Source organism: Ascaphus truei, chromosome 4, assembly GCF_040206685.1.
Source record: "Ascaphus truei isolate aAscTru1 chromosome 4, aAscTru1.hap1, whole genome shotgun sequence".
Lineage (NCBI taxonomy): Eukaryota > Metazoa > Chordata > Amphibia > Anura > Ascaphidae > Ascaphus > Ascaphus truei.
Window position 1 is genome coordinate 310314218 of NC_134486.1, and position 26462 is coordinate 310340679.

Consider the following 26462-nt stretch of genomic DNA (forward strand, 5'->3'; position numbering starts at 1 on the left):
GGGATCTTCTCTACCAGTACTTCATTGTATACCTAGATGACATACTGATCTCCAGAACCGTACGCGAACATCCTGGCCATGTCAAACAGGTACTCCAACGTCTACGGGAGTATCACCTATTCGCAAAATTGGAGAAGTGTCAGTTTCATCAGACTACGACGTCCTTTCTAGGCTACATCATCTCCGACACGGGTCCAGCCATGGATCCAGCCAAAGTTAAAGCAGTATTGGATTGGCCTTGTCCCACAACCCTGAAAGCCGTACAATGGTTCCTAGGCTTCGCCAATTACTATCGTAGGTTCATACAGAACTTCTCTTCCGTAGTAGCGCTCATTACAGCATTGACACAGAAAGGAGCCGACCCGGCACTGTGGCTTCCTGCAGCCATCCACGCTTTCGAGAAGTTGAAAAATGCCTTTGTCTCAGCTCCTGTGCTTGTGCATCCTGATCTGGAATTATCCTTTACCCTTGAGGTGGACGCTTCAGATGTCGGGGCCAGAGCAGTGTTGTAACAAAGGAAGAATCTGCAAGCCAAATTGCACCCTTATGCATTCATTTCCAAAAAATTCTCGTCTGCCAAACATAATTACGACAATGGCCCTGGTGGAATGGAGGCACTTACTCGAGGGCACTGAAAACCTGGTTACTATTCTGACAGATCATAAGAATCTTCTCTACATCGAAGGCGCTCGCCGCTTGGGGTCGCGACAAGCTCGCTGGTCCCTTTTCTTCTCTGGCTTCAATTTCATTATTTTCTCTCTACCAGGTTCTAAAAACGTAAGGGCAGAGGCCCTCTGCCTTCAATTTCTAGTAGAAGACAAGTTTGAGGACCGAGAGGAGACCATACTTCTGCCATCAGTATAATCTCCGCTAATACTTTTGATTCTTTGGAAAACACAATTTCCCTCAAGGGTCTCCCAATGCCCTAAAACTATTCGAAATCTTTATCAAAGAAGTGTTCCGTCTTCATGGGGTCCCTCGAGTCATTGTGTCAGATCGAGGCTCACAATTTATCTCAAAGTTCTAATGCGCCTTCTTCAAACAACTAGGGATCTCCCTTCACTTTTCTTCCGGCTATCACCCTCAGACTAATGGTCAAACGGAGCAGACAAATAAATCCCTAGAACAGTTCATGCGTTGCTTCATCTCATACACCCAGGACAACTGGATGGATCTTTTCCCTTGGGCTGAATTTTCTCACAATAATCTATTTAACGAGTCGACACAGGACTCACCGCTCTTTACCAACCTCAGATTTCATCCCTCAGCTGTCCCTACTGCAGGACCCAGATCCGGGGTACCTGCAGCGTATAACAGGATTCTGCATCTCAAAGAATCTTGTGAAAAGATTCAACAGAACCTCAGAAAGGCTATCTCTATGCAGAAAAAACAGGCAGACAGACATCGTCGTGAAACACCTACATACAATCCGGGACAAATAGTATGGTTGTCCACTAAAAACATCCGACTGAAGGTCCCCACACCTAAATTGGCACCTAGGTATATTGGCCCATTTCCCATTATCGAGAAAGTCAATACGGTGGCTACCGGCTACGGTTACCAGCATCTATGAGGATCTCTTCAGTTTTCCATACATCCTTACTCAAACCCTTCATACAGGATCCTCAGTATCCTGCTTCTGTGTCCCCTCCTGAACCCCTCCTGGTTGAGGGACAACAGGAATTCGAAGTCCAGACTGTCCTAGACTCCAGGCGTACCAGTGGAAAGCTCCAATACCTGGTTCATTGGAGGGGCTTCAGCCGCAAAGAGCGTTCTTGGATTCCATGGGACCAACTACACGCCCCTAGGCTCGTTCGGGCCTTTCATCAAAAATTTCCCTCCAAACCATCCCTGGGACGCCCGGAGTTTGCCCCTGAAGGGGGGAAGGGCAGGGGTACTGTGAGGATTGGGCCTCAGCTCAACCCCCGTGACACGTCCCGTGATGAGATGGGTGACGTGCGTTGCGCTACCAGGCTGGGAGACACCTTACGCACCGCGCTCAGGCTTCGCCCCCGTGACGTCATGGGTGATGCGCATCGCACGCAAGTTACACGCAGGCGCTGCACGGCCCTGAGAAGTCTTGCTCTCAACAATTCTTCTACACCTGCTCTTCTTCCCGCCCCTGCCTATCGTTGGACTGAATACATCTGAGGGGGCTATTCTCATTCATTACACTGCAGCCTTGTACTAACCTGCTCTTGGCTACCAGCCCTATTTATAATCACCAAATCCTCCTCCAGTTTGGCTGAGCATAAACCTCTGTTTATGTGACGAAGTGCTTGCCCCAAAGCACCCTGCTGCCTTGCTGTTACCTTGCCTGAACTTGTCTTGTTTCTCTTGCTCCTGTTTTGACCTTGGCTTGTATCTGGACCTCCGCCTTCTCTGACCCCCGACTTTGGCTTGCAATTGGACTTCTACCTTCTTTACTCCTGGACCCGGGCTATGCACTACGACTATCCGATTTCTCCAACCCTAGACCACGGTGAGTATCACGACCATTCTGACCTCTCCTACCCAGACCTGGCTACACGACCTTCACTTTGCACTCCGGACATGCTTTCCTGGTTGTAGGTCGGTGGTTACCAACATCCCCACCTCAGCCTTGCGGTCCCATCCTGTTTGTGGTGAGCACCCGTTACAGACATAGGTCTGAGAGACATACCAACTAGTATGTGATTGCTGTCTATAATAACAGTGTATGAGAGGGCTACTATTAGCCACTAAAGTTTAAACCACGGATATTTGGCACAGCTATAAGGTAGCTCCTTTCATTGAGATAGCTCTAGTGCGACATTTAGTAGTATTTATAGCCACTAACAGAGTATAGTGATCTGTGTGCATCTTTAACAGGAGCACACATTTAGAGAGTATATACATGTAGCCAGGTGCCCCCGCTGGGCTTCCCTCAGCTCCCCCTTACCGCCGGTAGCTGCGGGGTAGTTGCGGGCTGTAAGGGAGGTGAGTTTATTGCCGGAGCTCCTCGGCACAGGCGGCGGCCAGCTTGTGACTCCTTGCGCAGTGCAGGCTTGGGTTGTGGCGGTCATCTTGGCACACCTCGCGCATGCGCAGAGCAGTTCCACAGCGGCGGCTATTACAGAAGTACTCCGGAGGGGAACTTCAATCCTCAGCAGCCCCTGTGGCTGCTAGACACATGGGCTGAAGCAGCCAATCGTGCGGCCGGAATCCCCTCGATCAGAATGATACATTTGGGGTGCTCATGGTGACCACGCCAGTTGGAGCCAGGACAGAGAAGGGGAAGGTAGGAGTTTAGTGTCAGTGGCACTCAGACTAGGCCAGAGTACCCCCTTAAGTCCCAGATAGGCCTCACTCAAGTGAGCTTGTGGTTGCTTCAGGGAAGGCCCTAGATAGGGACGCTTCCCCATTTATTGAGTAGTGTCAGGGGCACAGAGGAAGACACTGCAAGGTGATTGCGGCTTGTGGTCTGGGATCAGACCACCTATGTACAGAGACTCTTAAAGGTGGGACCCTCCTCCTGGAGACCACCCAACGCAGAGGCGGACGCCATGGAGGATGGTGACGTCGCTGGATCAGTGGATCCCCATTGCTAAGTCAGCTGCACCGAGTACTGGAGTACTCGGCAGGTACCTCACACAGTGCATCAACAACTCGCGGGGTAGCGCTACTCTCTACACTCTTGGGTGGGCCCGGACATTGGGGAAAAGGACATCAGGGTATTGGTGCCTACACCTAATGTACTTTGGGGACACTCATTGGTGGTAAAGAGTTAGGGTTATTATACTGTGTGGTACAGGGTACTGTTTATGGTTCATAGTAAAGGTTGTTATATATACAGACGTGTGTATTACTGTTATTGTTCCTGAGAGGGGCTTATCCTACTGCGTCAGGATCCCTTTCAGGTGGAGGCGCTGTACCGAGGTGGACATCTGATCACCCCAGGCTCCCAGTGGCGGAGGCTCAGGCCTTCCGTGAGCCAACAGGTAAAGGCAGTACTGGTAATCTCTTTAGTAAGGGGGAAAGAGGGCTACATACAGTATACTCACCAGTTTACTTTGCACAGTTATAATTAACCCCCACGGGGTATTAGCCTTGTAGTTTCCTAACATATGCAGTGTTATTTCAAATGTCCCAGGCAGTCATGCAATATCATTGACAATAAACACAGCCCACTGTCAGTTACACAGCCGCAGCTACATTTTAATAATTCTTTTTTTTAACCATTTAGTTCTCTCCATAACTGTTTTCTCTCTATTGTATATTAGATTAAAAGTTATATTTTATTTGTATTATTCGTTTGGTGTCTTGGAGCACATCATTATGGAATTCCTTTATAAATATTGTTCAGTTTAATAGTTCCCAGATAGCACCACTCAAGTACCAGTGGCTTTACCTGGCAGAGCAGGTGTTAGGGATTACAGGTAGCACAGGTACATATATAGCATAATAATATGTCTTAGTACAGCTTAGAGCATACTGTCGCATATTAACTACTTTTTCTTGCTTTGGAAATAATACCAGTTATCAGAAGTTTGCAGTTAGAATTTCTTTGATTAACATGGCATTATGCTAACCTTTTATTGCCCGTGTCGAGCGTCATTATTATCTGTGTGGAAATAACCCCCAACAAAAATCCTGCTGTGTCTGCTAGTTTGTCTACCGGCATAGCAAATTAATCACAGGATGTCTGCAGTTCAAGCAACTTCTCCTTTACCGTAAGTTCATGCCTTTAGCGACATATGTTACAAAAATACACCCTGGCTATTTCCTGGCAAAGAAATTCTAACTGCAAACTTCTGATAACTGGTATTATTTCCAAAGCAAGAAAAAGTAGTTAATATGCGACAGTATGCTCTAAACTGTACTAAGACATATTATTATGCTATATATGTACCTGTGCTACCTGTAAAGTAATCCATAACACAGGCACACCTCTACTAATATACCACCTTGCCAGTGTTGGTTTGTGATCAATTTGCTGCTAACCAGAACAAAATACAAATCTCAGAGGTCAGTGAGTGGATAATATAATAAATAACAAATTTCCTTCTGCTCCCAGCTCCCAGCTCCCCCCCGCCTGCACTGCCGGGTCTGACCACAAGGTGTCACTCCTCCCACTGAACACACAGTCAGCACAGAGCAGCAGGTTAAGCCCGGGATCCGGAAGTCCCTGTCCTACTCTCTCCCGGAAGCAGCTTCAACCAACGGGTTGGTGTAGTGTCGCGGTGCATTGTGGCGCGCGGGCTCCGCTTGAATGGGGGGATAGAGAGGCGCGTGCAAGGGTTCCGTTGGGGAGTCCCGTGACGTCACGTTTGCGGCCGCCCACGGTGTGTGATAGGAGGGGTCACGTGACTGCACAGACAGCAGCTGCAACAACAACAACAACAACTATTCTCTGCGCTGGGAGCATCATTGGCGGGCAGGGGACCCAGCATGGCACACAACAAGATCCCACCCAGGTGGCTCAACTGCCCACGGAGGGGCCAACCGGTGGCAGGTAAGAGTGATTAGCATTGCTCTGTGAAGTGTTACTGGTTAGCATCTTAATTCACTTGTGAGCAGACATTAGCAAGTATGCCAGGGTGTGTGTGTGCTGTATGTAGTCTATAGCAAGCATGACAGGGGTGTGTGCTGTATTTAGTCTATAGCAAGCATGCCAGGGGTGTGTGTGCTGTATGTAGTCTATAGCAAGCATGCCAGGGGGTGTGTGCTGTATGTAGTCTATAGCAAGCATGCCAGGGGTGTGTGCTGTATGTAGTCTATAGCAAGTATGCCAGGGGTGTGTGTGCTGTATGTAGTCTATAGCAAGCATGCCAGGGGTTGTGTGCTGTATGTAGTCTATAGCAAGCATGCCAGGGGTGTGTGCTGTATGTAGTCTATAGCAAGTATGCCAGGGTGTGTGTGCTGTATGTAGTCTATAGCAAGCATGCCAGGGTGTGTGCTGTATGTAGTCTATAGCAAGTATGCCAGGGTGTGTGTGCTGTATGTAGTCTATAGCAAGTATGCCAGGGGTGTGTGCTGTATGTAGTCTATAGCAAGTATGCCAGGGGTGTGTGCTGTATGTAGTCTATAGCAAGTATGCCAGGGTGTGTGCTGTATGTAGTCTATAGCAAGCATGCCAGGGGTGTGTGCTGTATGTAGTCTATAGCAAGTATGCCAGGGTGTATGTGCTGTATGTAGTCTATAGCAAGCATGCCAGGGTGTGTGTGCTGTATGTAGTCTATAGCAAGCATGCCAGGGGTGTGTGCTGTATGTAGTCTATAGCAAGCATGCCAGGGTGTGTGTGCTGTATGTAGTCTATAGCAAGCATGCCAGGGGTGTGTGTGCTGTATGTAGTCTATAGCAAGTATGCCAGGGTGTGAGCTGTATGTAGTCTATAGCAAGTATGCCAGGGTGTGTGTGCTGTATGTAGTCTATAGCAAGCATGCCAGGGTGTGTGCTGTATGTAGTCTATAGCAAGTATGCCAGGGTGTGTGTGCTGTATGTAGTCTATAGCAAGTATGCCAGGGGTGTGTGCTGTATGTTGTCTATAGCAAGCATGCCAGGGGTGTGTGTGCTGTATGTAGTCTATAGCAAGCATGCCAGGGTGTGTGTGCTGTATGTAGTCTATAGCAAGTATGCCAGGGGTGTGTGCTGTATGTAGTCTATAGCAAGTATGCCAGGGGTGTGTGTGCTGTATGTTGTCTATAGCAAGTATGCCAGGGGTGTGTGCTGTATGTAGTCTATAGCAAGTATGCCAGGGGTGTGTGTGCTGTATGTAGTCTATAGCAAGTATGCCAGGGGTGTGTGTGCTGTATGTAGTCTATAGCAAGTATGCCAGGGGTGTGTGTGCTGTATGTAGTCTATAGCAAGTATGCCCGGGTGTGTGCTGTATGTAGTCTATAGCAAGTATGCCAGGGGTGTGTGCTGTATGTAGTCTATAGCAAGTATGCCAGGGGTGTGTGTGCTGTATGTAGTCTATAGCAAGCATGCCAGGGTGTGTGTGCTGTATGTAGTCTATAGCAAGTATGCCAGGGTGTGTGTGCTGTATGTAGTCTATAGCAAGCATGCCAGGGTGTGTGTGCTGTATGTAGTCTATAGCAAGCATGCCAGGGTGTGTGTGCTGTATGTAGTCTATAGCAAGCATGCCAGGGGTGTGTGCTGTATGTAGTCTATAGTAAGTATGCCAGGGGTGTGTGCTGTATGTAGTCTATAGCAAGCATGCCAGGGGTGTGTGCTGTATGTAGTCTATAGCAAGTATGCCAGGGTGTGTGTGCTGTATGTAGTCTATAGCAAGTATGCCAGGGTGTGTGTGCTGTATGTAGTCTATAGCAAGTATGCCAGGGTGTGTGTGCTGTATGTAGTCTATAGCAAGTATGCCAGGGGTGTGTGCTGTATGTAGTCTATAGCAAGTATGCCAGGGGTGTGTGTGCTGTATGTTGTCTATAGCAAGTATGCCAGGGGTGTGTGCTGTATGTAGTCTATAGCAAGCATGCCAGGGTGTGTGTGCTGTATGTAGTCTATAGCAAGTATGCCAGGGTGTGTGTGCTGTATGTAGTCTATAGCAAGCATGCCAGGGTGTGTGTGCTGTATGTAGTCTATAGCAAGCATGCCAGGGGTGTGTGCTGTATGTAGTCTATAGTAAGTATGCCAGGGGTGTGTGCTGTATGTAGTCTATAGCAAGCATGCCAGGGGTGTGTGCTGTATGTAGTCTATAGCAAGTATGCCAGGGTGTGTGTGCTGTATGTAGTCTATAGCAAGTATGCCAGGGTGTGTGTGCTGTATGTAGTCTATAGCAAGTATGCCAGGGTGTGTGTGCTGTATGTAGTCTATAGCAAGTATGCCAGGGGGTGTGTGCTGTATGTAGTCTATAGCAAGCATGCCAGGTGTGTGTGCTGTATGTAGTCTATAGCAAGTATGCCAAGGTGTGTGCTGTATGTAGTCTATAGCAAGCATGCCAGGGTGTGTGTGCTGTATGTAGTCTATAGCAAGCATGCCAGGGGTGTGTGCTGTATGTAGTCTATAGCAAGTATGCCAGGGGTGTGTGTGCTGTATGTAGTCTATAGCAAGTATGCCAGGGGTGTGTGTGCTGTATGTAGTCTATAGCAAGTATGCCAGGGGTGTGTGTGCTGTATGTAGTCTATAGCAAGTATGCCAGGGGTGTGTGCTGTATGTAGTCTATAGCAAGTATGCCAGGGGGTGTGTGCTGTATGTAGTCTATAGCAAGTATGCCAGGGGTGTGTGCTGTATGTAGTCTATAGCAAGCATGCCAGGGGTGTGTGCTGTATGTAGTCTATAGCAAGTATGCCAGGGGGTGTGTGCTGTATGTAGTCTATAGCAAGCATGCCAGGGTGTGTGTGCTGTATGTAGTCTATAGCAAGTATGCCAGGGGTGTGTGTGCTGTATGTAGTCTATAGTAAGTATGCCAGGGGTGTGTGCTGTATGTAGTCTATAGCAAGCATGCCAGGTGTGTGTGCTGTATGTAGTCTATAGCAAGTATGCCAGGGGGTGTGTGCTGTATGTAGTCTATAGCAAGCATGCCAGGGTGTGTGTGCTGTATGTAGTCTATAGCAAGTATGCCAGGGGTGTGTGCTGTATGTAGTCTATAGCAAGTATGCCAGGGGTGTGTGCTGTATGTAGTCTATAGCAAGTATGCCAGGGGTGTGTGTGCTGTATGTAGTCTATAGCAAGTATGCCAGGTGTGCTGTAGAACAGTGTTTCCCAGCCTGGGGCTTTGACTCATTTAGGGGAACTCAGGGTACTTCAAATGGTGCTCAAATTGACAGAGGTGTAAATAGACATGGGGCATGCATAAAGTGGCAAAGAAAATTGACGAAACAGACATTGAAAGTAGCAGCAGGACAGGAATGGTGTTCAAATATGCACAAACTGCACTGTTTATTATATCATATGTAGAGCAGACAAACAAGGACCACATTTCAGATGGATACAACCTCCCTTTGCGATGTGCATGAAATTGGAGAGATGGTGTTAGTAAGTGACAGGCAGGTTGCCTGAATCAATATATTGCATTATACGGATACATTTTTCCCCTATTTTGAATATATGGGATTGTTTTGACACTCCACCCCCAAATACATAATGATACTCGGACGCAAAGCAAATGTTTTTTTAGGCAGGCTTGGATTTAATAGTGGGAGCCACTGCTTTAGCCTCCAGCGAGCGTATTAACGTTTGCCCTGCCAGAGAAGCCAACAACATATGGCCTTGCCCACCAGTGGTCCAGGAAATCTTCAGCGGTGATCTATGATAACTTACAAACTTCACATCCGGCAGCTCTATCCTGCAGTCTGTGCATCCTCTATCACAGGGCTGCGCAAAATGTTCATGTCGTGCCCCCCCCCCCCCCTCTTACCTGCTCTCCGGCATCTCCTCTGCGGCGTCATGTGACGTCGCTTATCATGGCTCCGAAGTGTGACGGTGCGTTGTCATGGCAACGCTTCATCGTTATAAGAACGTGCAGGAGGAGAAGCAGGATAGAAGGTAAGAGGCATTTTCAGAAGCCCTGGGCTCTCCCCTGGCAATCAATTTAAATGTTGTGGGGAAGAGCACGGGGCTCGGTTTGGTGCCCCCCAGTTTGCGCACCCCTGCTCTATCACCACTAAAGGCTGATTTTGTTAGATACAGATTCAATAGTTTAAAATGTTGCGTGTGTGTGTGTGTGTGTATATAGATAGAGATAGCTAGATGTAGCAAGACTTGCTGTCCTCAGCACCGCGACCGAACAAGAAAAACATATGTGGCCCCGGGTACAGTGCCTGCAGGGATTGATTGTGTCCTGGGAGGATTACCACTGCAGGGGAGTCCATGCTTCTGAATGAAACCCCTGCAGCTTTAATCTTTCCAAGCCAGACAGTGTAGAGAAGCTGCGCAGAGGGACACAGCGTACACTTCTACGGTACAGAAGCAGTCTCCATGAGTGTGCCATGTTCCAGAGCAGCTCAGAAGGTAAGAAGCAGTCTCCATGAGTGTGCCATGTTCCAGAGCAGCTCAGAAGGTAAGAAGCAGTCTCCATGAGTGTGCCATGTTCCAGAGCAGCTCAGAAGGTAAGAAGCAGTCTCCATGAGTGTGCCATGTTCCAGAGCAGCTCAGAAGGTAAGAAGCAGTCTCCATGAGTGTGCCATGTTCCAGAGCAGCTCAGAAGGTAAGAAGCAGTCTCCATGAGTGTGCCATGTTCCAGAGCAGCTCAGAAGGTAAGAAGCAGTCCCCATGAGTGTGCCATGTTCCAGAGCAGCTCAGAAGGTAAGAAGCAGTCTCCATGAGTGTGCCATGTTCCAGAGCAGCTCAGAAGGTAAGAAGCAGTCTCCATGTCTGTCCAACTCCTTGATGATGTAGATCTGAGGCGCGCCTTTGTAATTGTCTCTTATCTTCTCTCCGGCGTCTTCTGGCGATGCGTCGCCATGACATAGTGGCGTCAAATGACACCGCCAATGCTGGAGACAAGGTAAGAGGAGGGGAGAGCAAGCAGGGTGGCACAAAGAAAAAAATTTGCGCACCCCTGATGTAGGTGACCCCGCACTTACAGAGACCCTGCGCTCTTCACAACATTTAGATTGATTGCCACGGGAGGGCACAGGGACTCTAACTGCCTCTTACCTTCTCTCCGGCTTCTCTTTCTGCATTTTCTGATGGCGACGGTGAATCGCCATGACAACACGGCATCAAATGGTGATGCGTTGCCATGACAACGTTATGTCACATGGCGATGTCGCAGAGGAGGAGATGCAGGGGGGCGTGAAGTTTGCACACCTCTGATCTACATCATCAAGGGGCTGGACAGACACAGAGACTTCTTCTTACCTTTTGGAGCTGCTCTGGGACACGGCCCACCACTCACGGAGTCTGCTTCTGCACCGTAGAAAAGTGTCCTGTGTCCCTCTGCGCAGCTCATCCACACTGTTCCACTTGATGTCTCTGAAGGATTAGCTCTGCGGGGTTCCCATTCAGAAGCAGGGAGTGCAGCAGCTGTTTTTCTGGTTTGGTGCCACGGCTAACGCGGCACAGAGGGCAGGAAGTCTTGTTACATCTGTATGAACAGCGCGTAGTTCATGGGGGTCCTGCAAATGTTAAATAAAAATAAAAACTTGCTCTAGCTTTTAGAAAGTGGGCACCTAGCACTGGCAAGCTTGTGCCACTTGTGACCAAATAATGTGCTTGTGTCAGTCATCAGCAGAGTCCATAACCCAAACTGCGCCTTCAACAATTTCTTTCATTATAAAGTTTAAAATCGCTCCTGAGACACAACTGAACTAATGACAGTGACATGTTAAATCTGGGTGATTGCATTTTTGTTTCAAATCTGACACCAATAAGTGTTTTAAATCCATTTGGTCAACTTGGGCCGCGTCCATAGTCAGCGCGCGCCACAAACAAAAGGGCGTGAGTCAATGGGGACGGCCATAGAGCGCTCGGGCAGGGGAGTGACGGCGCGGCTGATTTTTCGCGAGACAAAATCTTTTGATTTTATCGCGTGACGGCCGGGTAACGTGCGTGGTTCAGCCGATGAGGGCGAACCGCTCCCGTGATGTCACGGCTCTGCCACGCTTCCAACATGCCTCCTCCACGGGCCACGGATCGCCTCTTCAGCAGGCATGCGCAACGCCACGCGCTCATACTATATTTAATGGAAAGACCTGTACTGTAACCTAAAGCATGAGGCCCTCTTGCGCATGGGGACGTCTGACCACATGTATATGGGGCAGTTTGACTGACTTGCATTGCGTTTATTGTCAAAAGTTTTTGTTGTCAAAGAGGCGTACCACTCATTGTCTTGCAGGGCTCTGTGGCAATGAAAGGGTTTACCCTAATCGGTGCACTATTTTCTCCAAATATAAATACATCTCCTATAATTTTTTCCTAAAAAATTAGTTTTAATCCTTCGAGTGCGCCAAGATGTACTTGGGTGTATCCTAAGAGCAGGCACTGTAGGGACCACTGATGCGGTCTAGGACATTTGTCACAGCTTTTTTGCCGTGCCCAAATGACCAGCAACACTTAATTGCAATTCACCGCTGGGGCCTGTTGCCTCCGACCGCTTCACCGCTAAGGTAAGTGCCTAAGCTTAACCTTCACGCTAAGCGCCCCATCTCTAACCGCTAAAACCCCTGGGGGGAGTTTGTGTTTAATTCCTGTGGAGAAGTGGGAGGGTTTGGGGGGTGGAGAGAGGGAGCTCACTGCTAGACATTTTGTTGCGATGTCCGCTTTGCCCTCGACCCAAGCCAGGGCTGCAGCGCCTGACCGTCCGCTCCGACAAGCCAGGGCTGCAGCGCCTGACCGCCCGCTCCGACAAGCCAGGGCTGCAGCGCCTGACCGCCCGCTCGGACAAGCCAGGGCTGCAGCGCCTGACCGCCCGCTCCGACAAACCAGGGCTGCAGCGCCTGACCGCCCGCTCCGACAAGCCAGGGCTGATAAGTGCATGTTTGTATATCCTGTGTGGGACCGCTACACTGCCTTGACCGGCTGCTCCGACACGCCATCTTTTAACTCTCCCATACAAGACATTTAAACATGCACTTATCAGACTTTGCTTGTCGAGCGCGGCGAAATGGCCCGGGGTGACTTGTTAGTTTTTGGCTGCAGCCAAACGTCCTAGACTGGTTGCTGTGCACCTGTTGCGTTTTTCTGCAAGTGCAGTGAGTGCACCTTCTCTGGACATCTTAAAGCAGCAGTCCAAACTGCCAGGGTTTGTTTGTTTTTTAACATTTGATTTATTTTTTCCATTTAATATGTGCATCAATACAATCCACACAATAAGTAATTAGCTAAGTTGCGGATTGATCCGTTCTCCTGTGATCGATCGGCCAAGGTGATTCTGTTTCAGAAGAAGAAGGGGATGTAAATGGTTGCTATAGAAACAAAAAAGGCTTGTTGCATTATAACACATTAAAAATGTAATTCTGAGTTGTTTTAATAAAAAAATGCTTCAAGTTGTTTCTCGTAGTAGAGAACTGATTTATTTAAAAAAAACAAAAAAAAACACACAGGATATTGCTTGAACTGCAGCTTTAATGTTCATGAACTTTTTTTTTTACTGTGCTAATAATGTAGGTCGAGGAGTGGTATAAATCAGGCACGCACATGCAACATTGCAAATAGGTTTCCAATTGTTAGGAACCCACTGGACAAAGCTAGTGGCCCACACATAGATTCTCAGGGGTTGCATAGCCACAAAGTAGACATTATACATTGACAAACTCCAGTTGCTTGGTAAGATAACCTGGGTTCCTGGCATTTTGCATGAATGCGCACCTGGTACCTGTGCTATTCTTCAGTGAGAGCAGATGTATTGATCTGATCTTAAGAGGAGGACATTAATGTCCTCTGCTTTGCACTCTAACCTCACACAAGATCGCTCATGCTGCAGAAAGCTTCCACTTAGATCAAAATGTATTAACCTCTTTGTTGCCAGAGGTGGCTGTAATGTATTGGCTGTGAAGCTGTCATACTTATTATGCATTGTTGTCCTCTCTTAGGCCCAGATCCACAAAGTTTATAAATTGAGTTAAGCTTTTATGATTGAAAAGCAGCTTTAATGCCCTTCATCAAAGTGTTAAAATAAAGGTGTTTCTTCTCATTAAGAAATAACATATGTAGGGCACGGGTGATACCTTTTTAATAGCTAACTGATGTTACAAGAGAATTGCAAGATTTTAGGATCACTAAAGTCCCTTCGTTGGGCAAGTTCTGCAAGTGTGTGTGTGTGTGTGTGTTGTTTTTTTGTTTTGTTTTGTTTTTTGGATTTTATGCAAATCGGTAATATACGTGATAAAGATGAGCTTTAATAGTAGCAAGTCAGTCTTTAGCAGACTGCATATGGACAGAGGTAGAGCCATTCTGGGAATACAGCTGTTTGAGTGAGTGTGATATGACATGGCAATTGTTTTCAGGTGGAAAGGGAGAGGGGGTGTGAAATACTGCTAAATTGTCTAGTGAAAAAAAGCTAGACTTCCTGATCAGCCCTAAATAAATGTGATTTTCAGCAGAGCTTTTACAGCACTTTTGGTGCATATCAGACTTATTGATCCGTGTGAGAAATATGTTTGTCTCAACAAAATACGACTGGCTCTGTCTGATCTTCTCCTTCCTTTCAGCTTGAGGCAGTGTATGCTAATCACCCAGCTCATATGAGGTTACTCTGAGACATGCAGGTTTCTGCTTTGTATTCTTTGCAACCTTTAGCCAAAGGAGGCAGAGAAGACAATTGGAAGTGTCAAATTAGCTAATATAACTAATAGACTAATAACAGATTATACAATATAATAAACTATATATGAAAATATAAAGAAAACAAACATAGGTCATAAAGACCATCATATTTTATGAAATAACTTTGGTCCACTACAAAATATTCATATTTTAAGCTTACCCGGATGGTTGCCATATTGGTTTTGACCCCAATATGGCAACTGGACTACAAACTTTGCAAGTCCCTCTGGCAGAGAAAAGAGGGCATATAGGTGTTAAATAAAGCTAATGGGGCTTGGATATCTCTTCTCCCCTCCCCCCCTTCCATTTTCTCACTGATCCAGTGGTAGCAGGACACAGTCTGTATCCTTATACAGGCATACCCCGCTTTAAGGACACTCACTTTAAGTACACTCGCGAGTAAGTACACATCGCTCAATAGGCAAATGGCAGCTCACGCATGCGCCTGTCAGCACGTCCTGAACAGCAATACCCTGTACCGAAGCTGTGCGCAAGCGGGGAGACTATAGAGCCTGTTACACATGCGTTATTTACATCAGTTATGCACGTATATGACGATTGCAGTACAGTACATGCATCGATAAGTGGGGAAAAGGTAGTGCTTCACTTTAAGTACATTTTCGCTTTACATACATGCTCTGGTCCCATTGCGTACGTTAATGCGGGGTATGCCTGTACAGAGCAGCAGGATTAAATGCTGATGCACGGGGGTATCTGTTTGGAAAACGTAATGGTATCAATTTTTTTGTGCTGGCTCACTATTTGTTATTGGATCATCAAGATCTTTTAGTGCCAGTGATGGTGTCGGGTGACCTGGTTGGTGTTAGAGCAGCAAACCCATCTTCCTCCAACCTGAGCCACTTTTTTATTTATTTTGTACAGGATGGGAGCTAGGGGGAAATAACACACTTCCTGGGACTCCCAGGTTCCCAAGATACTGGCATTTTAAATCTCCTGTGGGCCAATGGGAAGCTACATTAGATAACGCAGATTCATGTTGGCTGGGCGGTGCAGGAGATCTAAACCGCCAAATTGTTTCGACTGGAGGAGGCTGAAATTCCTGCACCTTTTTATGGGTATAAATTTCAGTAGCCAGGGAGTCCGAGGTTCCTATCCTGTGTATAAGAGAAGAAAATAAGGAGCAGCTAGGCTTTCTTCTGCAAGGGCTTTTGTCATTGTGATATTCTAATTGTGCACAATGACCTGTAGTGTGGCATTAGAGGGGGATTAAAAAAGGCCGGTTATACATAGTTATCTGAAAAGGGTGCAAATTCTTGCATTAACGGCAACATTTGTGCAATTGCTTGTATCTTTGGTATTGATCAACTTTTAGTGTGTGTGTGTCTGTGTGTCATTTCCCAGACTGGAGCTTGTGCTACTTTTGTAAATGGTATGAGAGGGTTAAACAACCTCTAGATTGTGCACAGTAAACGTATTTGTATCAATCAAACATGTAGATGAAAACAAGGTAATCAGTGTGTGAGCTGAACATTGCATTGTTAAACTTGATTTTTACTTCAGCTCACAAGTCAACATCTGATTTCTATTCAGACACAGTATAGCTACTGTATACATAAGTTACAATGTTTAAATAATATTTTTGTAAGCAACTTTTTAGGCGAGTTGTTTTCTTTGAACCCTTTTAAGATGCCAAAAGGGGCTGGCAACAAAATACCCTCCCGGGCAGTGAAGGGGTTAATGCCTAATTGCTGATCACCAACTATCCTGCTTCCCTGGATTCACTTAATGGCCTGAATCAATCCTTCAGTCAGTGTAATTTAGCAGCTACAATGTATCCTTGTAACATGACCTGTTCTTACAGTGTGCTGCTCAAACTTCTGGGAACATTTGCAACATATTATCACAAACAGGAAAGTGTTACAAAGATCTTGTAATGCTGGGGAGGTGGGCTAAAACCTGCTATAGAAATAAAAGGATGCTCAGTATATTAAAACTCAAAAAATGGCATTAAAGCTGCAGTTCAAGCAATATCCTACATGTGTGTTTTTGTTTTTAATAAATCAGTTCTGTGCTATGAGAAAATACTTGTAGCATTATAAAAAATAATGTATTCTAATGTAACAGGCATTTTCTTTTCTATAGCAACCATTTACAAAATCACATCCCCTTCCGAAACAGCATCACCTTTGTGAGCCCTGCCCCCTCTAGCAGTGAAGCAATTGAATCTAGTGCCTGCCTGGTCACATGATCTTCCTCACAGAACTTTGGCTGGCAGTGCAGCAGAAGAGCGACCCAAGATGCATTTAGTGAACCCGAGCCGAATCTTCGCTGATCGGCAACCTAGCTAATCGCTTGCCAGTGTGTTGATTGTATTGATGCACCTATTAAATGAAAAAATATATATTTTAAATGACAGCTCAACTGCAGCTTTAAGAGTTAAATAAGTATATAAATTGCAGTAAGTTATCTCAGGGGGGGGGGGGGCACGGGCGGTTGCAGAGGTCTCGCGCTCTTCTTCAAGGCCTTTAATTTAATGCCAGGGGATCGCGTGAGGCCTCTGCATCTCTCAACTTACTGGGATTCAGAAGCGTGGTGATGCGGTGGAAAACAAGGTGGGGGTGTGGGGGTTAGGGGGGCGCAGCGCCAATAGTTTGCGCACCCCTGAGTTATCTAATACTACAGAGCTGATTAATTAAAAAAAAAAAAAAAAACACAACTAGTATATGATGAAAGTTTACAAAAAAAAAAAAACAACTTTTGTTTTGTGATTTGTACAAAGTGACATTTCAATCTGTTCATCATGCAATAACATGTATGGAATTTAATTGTAAATTTTTTTTTTTCCCTCTACAGCCAAATTTTTACCTCTGAAGACCATGTTGGGACCAAAATACGATGATCAAGTTCCCGAGGAGAATCGTTTTCATCCGAGCATGCTCTCTAACTACTTGAAAAGCCTTAAGGTTAGAGCGCAATTAATCTGCTTTGTGATTGGTACTTTGCAGTAGTAACTTGTTCATGTTAACTTAGAGTTCCCATTAAGTATGCTTTACTAAACTCAAAGTAGTGTCACCGAAGGTGTTAAATTGGATTGCGAAGTTTGGACTCGATGTCTGTGTCTGTTATGAACTGTAATTCCAACAATGTGTGCTGTATGTTATGTAGGTAACATTCGAGCCATCGGTAATGTGAGATCAGTGGTGCATCGTTTTTTAATCAGTTTCATTCAATGCTCTGTTGGAGCTTGGTGAAAGGTGTGGATCTGGCTATACTGATATAAATAGGACGCTAGTTCTAAAACTTTTCTATTAAAAAAAAACCAACCTATTCTCCAATTTCACGCTTTCCAAGTTGAAGATGGATTTGGACTGCAGGATGAAGCCAAAACTGTCTTGCTGCTCTGATTTCCTGCTGTCAACCGTACTGGGGAAAGATTGTTAGATGCTTGTCACTAGTTCATATCAAACCTAGTGAGTGTGCCGCGATGGGCTCTTAAAATATCCTTTACTTATGTAAAGTTTGAATAGCAGATCAACGGAAATAAGCTTTTCAATGTACTTATCCCCTGAAAGGACAGAACCGTCAAATACCGTACTCCCCCTTTGTTAAATGGAGTTTCATTGGCCCAGGCATCATTTGGTTATTCACAAGGCTCAGTTCATGGCGACATCACTGATCTGCATTGGCTGTTCCATAATTTTAAGGTCAGCAGAGGTTGCTGAGAAAAAAAAAATACAGTACATGGGCTGAATGTGTAGAAAATGTATCTTACTTATTACTCAGAAGACAGTAAAATCGGACAAATTAAAAGTTGCTGGTGGACAATTTTTTAAGGATTAAAAGCTAAATTTGTGTTTGATTTAGTAAACAAACCTACAGTAGAGCTGTGTGATTTGAGAATAGCTTTTGGCCTTTTATGATCGCGGGGGCTGCCAGACTTGTTTGAACAGCCGAGATCAGGCCTGTATTTCAGCATATCGTTCCATTGTAAAAATGAACACTTTGAACATGATGCTATCAGCTCAGTAACATTAAGGCCTGTAATTACGAAGGACCTGGTGTGGGCAAACTAGAGTAGAAAGTCCCTGAAACCTGACCTGGTGACTGCACCTGGTGTTACATTTGCAAATCCCTGGTTTAGTTATTCAATGCAGAAAAAACCTGTCCATGCACAGAAAAGTGAGACAATTAAATAATTCTGGCTTGAATAAGAATGTGAGACCTGAATGAATGCTTGGTCCAGGACCTTGTGGTTGCTTCAGAAGTTATTCTCTATGCCCCTCCTCCCCAAAGTGTTTTTTTTTTTTTTTTTTTTTGCGCCTTTTTTAAGTTCAAGTCTCATGTTTATAATGTCAATTAGGTATTGGAGACTGGAAATGCCTTCCCCACACCATCCATCCCCCACTCAAAAGAAAGAACAAGTATTTTCAAAGCGGCAATGGAAATAATTTAATATAATACGCATGTAAGGCTGCGGACATGGTGCCGCAGCCCGCGCGGAGGCTGAGGGAAAACGGGGGCTACCAGACGGGCCGTGGGGGTGTGTGCCTAGTGACATCATGGAGCTGGTTCGCCCTCATTGGGTGAACCACTCACGTGAAGTGTCTGTTGCGTTGAGAAATCAGTTTAACTGATTTCTCACGCAACGTGCGCCCCCTCCCGCTTCCGCGAGCACGCCTTAAGGCAGTCTGTCCGCTCAGCGTGCGTCCGCATGGTCTGCCATACCATGTCCGAGGCCTTAGAGAAAACACATCTCACAACAATACACAAATGTGACTTTTAGCAATTATAACCTGATTACAGCAAGGTTGCATACATTGACACGTGTACATGAAATTGACAAAGGGTGCAATGCTGACAATGTGAAACCATTACCATGGGCAGATTATAATTATAGAAGTGTAAAGTTAAAAAAAAAAACATTCGCAATTTTCCAAAAATGTCTTCATAACTAATCTCGAATTGCATTCATTCCAATTATTCTTTAAGTCTTTAACAGAAGCATCATGTGAAATGCTGTTTTTGCTTTTGTGTGTAATAGCTTGGCATACTAACACTTTGTTCTTGTCACAGGAATTTTCATGCCAAAACAATAAAACATTTATTCAAAAATTTAACGTTTCTACTGTCTTATCTCTTAAGGTAAAAATGGGTCTGTTGGTGGATTTGACAAATACTACAAGGTTCTATGACCGAAATGATATTGAAAAGGAAGGGATCAAGTATATAAAACTTCAGTGTAAAGGGTAAGTTGTGTGGTTAATACATTGCTGTTGTGGGTTGCAAATAATGCATTCTGACAGATTCATATACCAGGAGAAATGACCGCGGTTTGCTTGCTTTTTGTTTTTTCTTTAGTTTGCTGAATAAATTAATCTAATATACCGATATTGGTGTCCAAGTCTGACACAACAGTGTGTTCTCTGACTCAATTTTTTTTTAAGACCTTTCTAAGGCTAGGTCCAGGGTTGCAGCCATACGGAGGCGCGCTGAGGCTGAGGGAAAGCGGGTGCTTTCCCTGGTCTTGGTTAGCGCGCCGTCGGGGGGGCGGGCCAGTGACGTCACGGAGCTGGTTCGCCCTCATTGGGCGAACCGCTCGCGTGACCGACTCTGCGCTCCCATGAGCGCGAAATCTAAAATTTGGATAAGACCTACGATTCCGCACGCTTGCGGAAGAGTAGGCGAGCCCCTACTAAAGCCGCTCTCATTGCGGCAGCAGGGGCTCACTGGTAAGGACCAGCGCGCCTCAGCACGGAGCGCTGACCATGCCCGAGGCCTAACTTGGACACAATCATTTTTACCTCGGTGGCATTCAACTTTTTTACTTAGACGATTTAGCAGGGAGTTGAATCCTGAAGAGCTGCAGGGGTCCAGTATATTATATTAAAAGTACAAAGGATGGATCCACCGCTGAACCCCTTCTTGCAGCTCAATCATCTGAAGTAGAGTAGTAACAAAGGAGGGAGAGGGAGTAGGTGGTATGATACCTTTTATTGGACCAAAAAGTAGTTGAAATGTTACAAGCTTTCGAATCTCTCTGGGTCCTTGATTGGGTATGGCAGAAATACAGAAACACAATATAATATACAGTGTATGTAAGAGGGTTATCGGGTTACAATGGATGTAGACAGGAAGTGGGAAATAAGCCTAGGTAGAAACAGGTAGCCTGGTCTGAAAATTAACAGCGGAGAGGAGGGAGCAGAGTGCAGTCGAATGGGACAAGACAGAGAATGTGTAAAAATATGTTCTATAAAAACCCACTCTAGCTATTTTTTATGTCTGCTTATCTATACAGTATAAAGCATGTTATCGGGCAATAGTGCAAATGTGCATGTGCACTCGCATATACATACGTATGCTGCACATATACCACAACGCACGCAGATGCATACATATGCATACCACAAACTCTGTACATACAGATATATACATGCATGTAAACTGGCACATGTATTTACATAAACACATACATATACATCTACAAATATGCAAACATAGATGTATGCACACAGCACACTTAAAACATACAATCTCAAAAACCCCAAAAATTTAATGTACATTCATACCTATATAATATAGGAGAGTAGTATGAGAAAACGAGCGCAAAGACCCCTTTTCAAAATGTCTTTATTGCAACAAAAAGATACAATAATCCTCTTCCACAATTAAAATAAAATATGTGCATGTGCTCTAAAAAAGAGTATTTTTCACTTTCTCACGAATACCCATTTCTATACTTCAGACACGGCGAGTGTCCATCACAGGAAAATACGGACACGTTTATTCGTCTCTGTGAGCGTTTCATGGAAAGGAACACTGACGAGCTAATAGGTACGTCTAAATAGTTAAGTGTTTCTACTTTTTACTTTGGAATATAACTTATCTTTTTTCTTGTTTAATTGTTTGACACTTTTTTTTACTGATACAATTATGTGTGTGTGTGTGTATGTGTGTATAATGTATGTAACACATGTACCCCTGCCCCCTGGAAGATACTACTATGGCTACTGCTGTTGTGGTGCTGGCATAACTGTGAGAGTCCAGGAGAGCTGAGTGTCCGTGATGTAGTGGGGGAACAGGACCGGCTTTTGATGATCTTGAGATTCCCTTTTCTGGTGACAGCGCCTCCGGCTCCAGGAGATCCAGAGAGAGTCTCCCACTGGAACAGACTTCTTTCCCCCTGCCCAATAGATATACCAAAGAAAGAAAGTACTCAATTTGCATTAGCACTCAAGTATCAGTAGTGGTGAATGTCAATATTAAAAATAATCTTTATTAGAATACATATAATTAAAATAAATGGTGCAATGAAATGAGTAAAAAGGGAGCAAAAATTAGGGTTTAATTTCCTATCGGAGCTTGGAACTGTAGTTTAAATAGTAGTATTACAGTCCCCTAAATAGCTCTCCTAAGGTATAGTTTATGTTCTATATCATTGAAATCATAGTGTTCAACCCTTATTGTATACTGAAATGCTCTCTGAGTGGCAATCTAAGACTATACTAATGATAGTAGATCGCTACTTCTAAATAGACCCCTAATATCGGTCTAGTGATGTGGCAGCATCAGATAGCTATAAGTCCTCAGTAATGAGGGCTACAGTCTCTGTTTTGGATACTAATAATACTACCCCCTGGCCACGGGAGAAAGTATATATAGTGTAGTAGCTCTAGTTGTTATAACTAATTGTGCGCAGTAAAATTCAGCAGCAGTTTAGCTACCGGGCTACAATGGTAAGCTGTGTTACAGGGGGAAGAGAGAAACCAGCACCCGTAGCCTGTAAGATGCTAAGCAGATATCGTAGCTCTTCCTGCAGCTGGGGAAAGAATCAGCCACAGCTGAGCTGCTGGTTCTCCCGGCGCATTGCTGCGATCAGTGTCCACAAACATATGCTCCGCCGGGCAGTGAGACCAGTGCCCTGCCTCCCCACGCTCTGTACCTGCCCAATAGACTGAGAGCTCAGACAGGGGTATATAAAACATAGGGGCTTTATTTAAGCAGTCGCTGTAGATGTTCTCACAGCGGATGCAAGGTTTACAGAGGGTTTCAGGCCTCTGGATGGTGCTGGCTCTCTTCTAATGGAGGCTTTAGATCTTCCTTGGCCAGCCAACCCATGAGGGACTGACTGGCCTATCTCCCTCCCAGCCAGGAGGAGATTGAACACACTTCCACTCCCTACGAGGGGTGAAACTGGACTAACTACAAATTTGCACTTCTTCCCTGAGGCTCAGAAAGGGAGGGCACAGGATCTGCACCATGACAGGATGCACACAGATTCCTATGTCGAATGTCCTATGTCTATGCCTATACCACTTCAGTCACTCAGGGAGTCAGAATGAGTGGGTATCGAAGCGCACAGGATTACCTGCCACAGTCTGTAGCTATCAGGATTTACATGACAGGAGAAACAAACAAAAAATGGGGGAGCACAGGTTGAGGGACTATACAGACGTTTATAAAACTGCACGGTATAGAGCTGTGCGTTGAAATTTAGTAAGGTGTGCAATAACGTAAACACTTACACGGCCTTGTGTAAATGCTTTCACATCAAGGTGTCTTTACTTTAGGTGTCTTCTCTCCAGTGTTCTTTCCGCTTATACTTTTCTTCTCCTCTGTTGTGTAGTTGAGTGTTCCTGGTCTTCTCCACACGAATGATTAGCGATGTTGTCCTCAGGATTAAATGAAACGAGAACAAATAGCGTAAGGAACAATACAGGAAATAAAATGAAATATAGCTGGGGTAGACAACTGTATTAAAATCAAAAAAGCAGATGATTACTGCATCCACTCACACGGGCAAGCGTGAGTGATCTCTGGAGGGAGGTATCTTTTAAGGCACCTAACTGCAGGGCTGTCACATCCCCCACCTGCTCCTTTGTACCATATAGATAGGGAAAGAAGGGGTAATGGGGCGGAGGTTGATTTAGAATGTAACCCCGTAAGGTTAATGATAGACTCACACGGCCATGTGTGAGTATAAACTCTGATTGGTATCTCTTCTCCCCTCACTGGAACTTCAAATCCAAACCTTCAACTGAGTTTGTTGAACCACTCAAATAGTGCCTGGATCACACGATGATACACAAGGGTGCAGAGGTTGAAAAGCGTGATATTTTATTAACAACAACGGGACAAAGTCCTAACAAAACATTTAAAAAAGCACTTAGTCAAAATGACTCAAGAGCTAGGTGTGCATAAACACAGCCAGTCCATCGGAAAATGTTTGTGCAGGATACTCAAGTGCGCAGCTAACTCTCCGCGTCCGGTTGGTCTGCTGTGCTCCTGCCTCCTGCTTCCGACGGTGGCTGTAGTGGTAAAAAAAAGTCTCAGGGATACTAGCAACGCGTTTCGCCCTTCTTGGGCTTCCTCAGGCTCCTGAGGAGCCTGAGGAAGCCCAAGAAGGGCGAAACGCGTTGGGGAGAAGGGGAGAAGAGATACCAATCAGAGTTTATACTCACACATGGCCGTGTGAGTCTATCATTAACCTTACGGGGTTACATTCTAAATCAACCTCCGCCCCATTACCCCTTCTTTCCCTATCTATATGGTACAAAGGAGCAGGTGGGGGATGTGACAGCCCTGCAGTTAGGTGCCTTAAAAGATTCCTCCCTCCAGAGATCACTCACGCTTGCCCGTGTGAGTGGATGCAGTAATCATCTGTTTTTTTTATTTTAATACAGTTGTCTACCCCAGCTATATTTCATTTTATTTCCTGTATTGTTCCTTACGCTATTTGTTCTCGTTTCATTTAATCCTGAGGACAACATCGCTAATCATTCGTGTGGAGAAGACCAGGAACACTCAACTACACAACAGAGGAGAAGAAAAGTATAAGCGGAAAGAACACTGGAGAGAAGACACCTAAAGTAAAGACACCTTGATGTGAAAGCATTTACACAAGGCCGTGTAAGTGTTTACGTTATTGCACACCTTACTAAATTTCAACGCACAGCTCTATACCGTGCAGTTTTATAAACGTCTGTATAGTCCCTCAACCTGTGCTCCCCCATTTTTTGTTTGTTTCCCCATATCACTAAGGATCCTGGATAGGTCCTCTTTGGGGTTTGAGCAGCGGGAAGAGAATCGGAAGTAGAGGGGACCTTAAAGTACCCTTTAAGGTTGTATTGTTCTATCATTAGAATTGTATCACCCCATTAGTCAATCTTTTGAGGTAGCGCCCGGGCTTTTCTGTACTTTACATGACAGGAGGCAGAGCGGCAATCTGGTCCAGCCATGTTACTGTGAAAGAGGTAAAAAAATATTACAAAATAACAAGTGAGTCTTTTTTGTATACAGGGTGTACACAGGGAGAAAGCTTACAAAAGCTCTCTGTAGGAATAACATTGCAGATAATACTTATACCCAATACAAGCATCTAGACCCCCTTTATGGGGTGGTGACTTTCACATCATGAATAATAACTAAAACTTAAAAGAAAAACAACCTAAAATCCCAGAATCCTTATACAGGCACTTGTCTATCTCTATAATCTTTACCCTATATTTGACTGACACCTGGAGCTTGTTCACTAGTACATTCCTCTAGTGGGGATACTGCATAGAAACAGGATAAATAATTTATCTCAACTGGCGCTAACCTTGAGGCCCATGCATTTCTATCTTCCTTTGTAGCTGTAGACAAAGGCTGGTCCACAGAGCGAAAACTAAATTTTCACTTCTTTCATTACCTGAACAAACAAAATGACTGCTTAGATCCTAGTGCCCCCTCCTTGAGACCCCCCTCTATCAGTTTTTCACAGTCCCCACTTTTTATTCTTAAAAACACTTGTTTTGAGAATTACTGGCATGATGTTAGTCCAGAGACGCATAGGGTTGCAATTTGGTGTGCTCCTGCATCTGATGGTGCTCGTTGGTTTCATGATTCTCATACAAGGAGGGAAAAGGAAGGCTGCCTTTCCCTGTTACAGTCTCGTATGGTGCTGTGAACAGAATATCTTCCAAAGTTAGGTCGCCATCTTCTTTCTTCGGGAGACTGCAGATGACCGTGTTTTCCTGGTCAGACAGAAGGGTCATCATATCAGTGGGAGAGGTAACACATTTGTGGATCAGACTCTTGCAGCAAGTCACGCACACATAGATGATAAGTACAAACACACACAACAAAGCATTCATCTGTTTCGCTCGCAGGAATCCAAACCATCCGCCAAGGCTCAAAGGATCCCATGCTCCATCTCCACCTTTCCTCAATCTTTCCTGTATTTCTCCTATCTTTTCTAGGTCATGTTAAACCTTGCCAATCTGGTCTTGGATAAACACACACCACTGTTCTTTGACAAGGGCACATACGCCCCCCTTTGAAGCTATCATATAGTCTAGAGCCATTCTATTCTGTAGTGCCAATAATCTAATCTGAACCTGTTCTCGCCTCATATTATAACTAACCTGCTTTTAAAACTAATTTGAAGCTACAGAGCTTCTAGTTAACTTTCGTTTCTGGAATGTGTCTCTCCACATTCGTTAAGCTGGAGAAGGGGGTCTGTCTGGGCTGCTATTCTGACTCTCTATCCTTTCTTGAGGTGGAAATAGAGCAGAGGGAAAATAATGTCTTTTCTGGTTTTAAGAAGTTTATCGTCTGGCCAGAACGAATAAATCCTTAAATTTTACCAGTGACCGGGCTTTATTTAAAAATGGTAAAGATCAAATGATCTTCCCTTTCTTTGTTCTCTCTATCTCTATCTCTCTATCTCTATCTCTCTCTATATCTCTCTCTATATCTCTCTCTATATCTCTCTCTCTCTTCATATTGTAATGGGTCTACACACCTTTTAAAAAAAATGTAAACTTCATCACGCGCAATTAATAATAATCTTATTTTTGTAAGCACGCAAGTTCCTGGATAGTAATTTTGTATACATATAATAAACCAGCGTTCCCATTATTCAACTCTCACACAAAACTTACATATAGGATTCACTCAGGTACAATTCATTAGCATGTTCAGGTCCATTCTTACAGCTCTTGTCAAGGGCACAACAATAAATTGCCGGCACCGAGACTGCTTCTGTATTATAACGTGACTCAGCCACTTATTGCTGTGGGGAAGAGGGATACAATTTATACTCACATGCCTGACTCTGAAGCGTCAATTAGCCGGGAAATACCAAGCATAAATTCAGCTACAAAGCCTCATAAAAATCATCCCTAGTAATTTTTTTGTGCGTATTCAATAAAGTCTTACGCAAACTACATAAAATAAGGAGGTTAAAGCTGCCATCTAGTGGCCAACAATAACTATTCTCTTAAATTTTCTCCGTTCTGTCTAACAATTTTAAAAAAATGGAATTTCCCTACTTCTGTCCC

At 44.9% G+C, this 26462-nt stretch overlaps 1 protein-coding gene across 3 annotated transcripts in view; it reads left to right on the forward strand.

The window, feature by feature from the left end:
• Positions 1-5134: 5134 nt before the first annotated feature.
• Positions 5135-26462, forward strand: part of RNGTT (RNA guanylyltransferase and 5'-phosphatase) — a 416958-nt gene continuing 395630 nt past the window's right edge. The window contains exons 1-4 of one of the 3 annotated variants that reach the window (XM_075597840.1): positions 5135-5473; positions 16996-17105; positions 19285-19388; positions 20885-20973. In XM_075597840.1, coding sequence (XP_075453955.1) covers positions 5410-5473; positions 16996-17105; positions 19285-19388; positions 20885-20973 — 367 coding nt within the window. In that variant the 5' untranslated portion in view covers positions 5135-5409. The remainder of the gene's footprint in view (positions 5474-16995; positions 17106-19284; positions 19389-20884; positions 20974-26462) is intronic. The other 2 variants (XM_075597839.1, XM_075597838.1) reach the window with 2 other exon arrangements.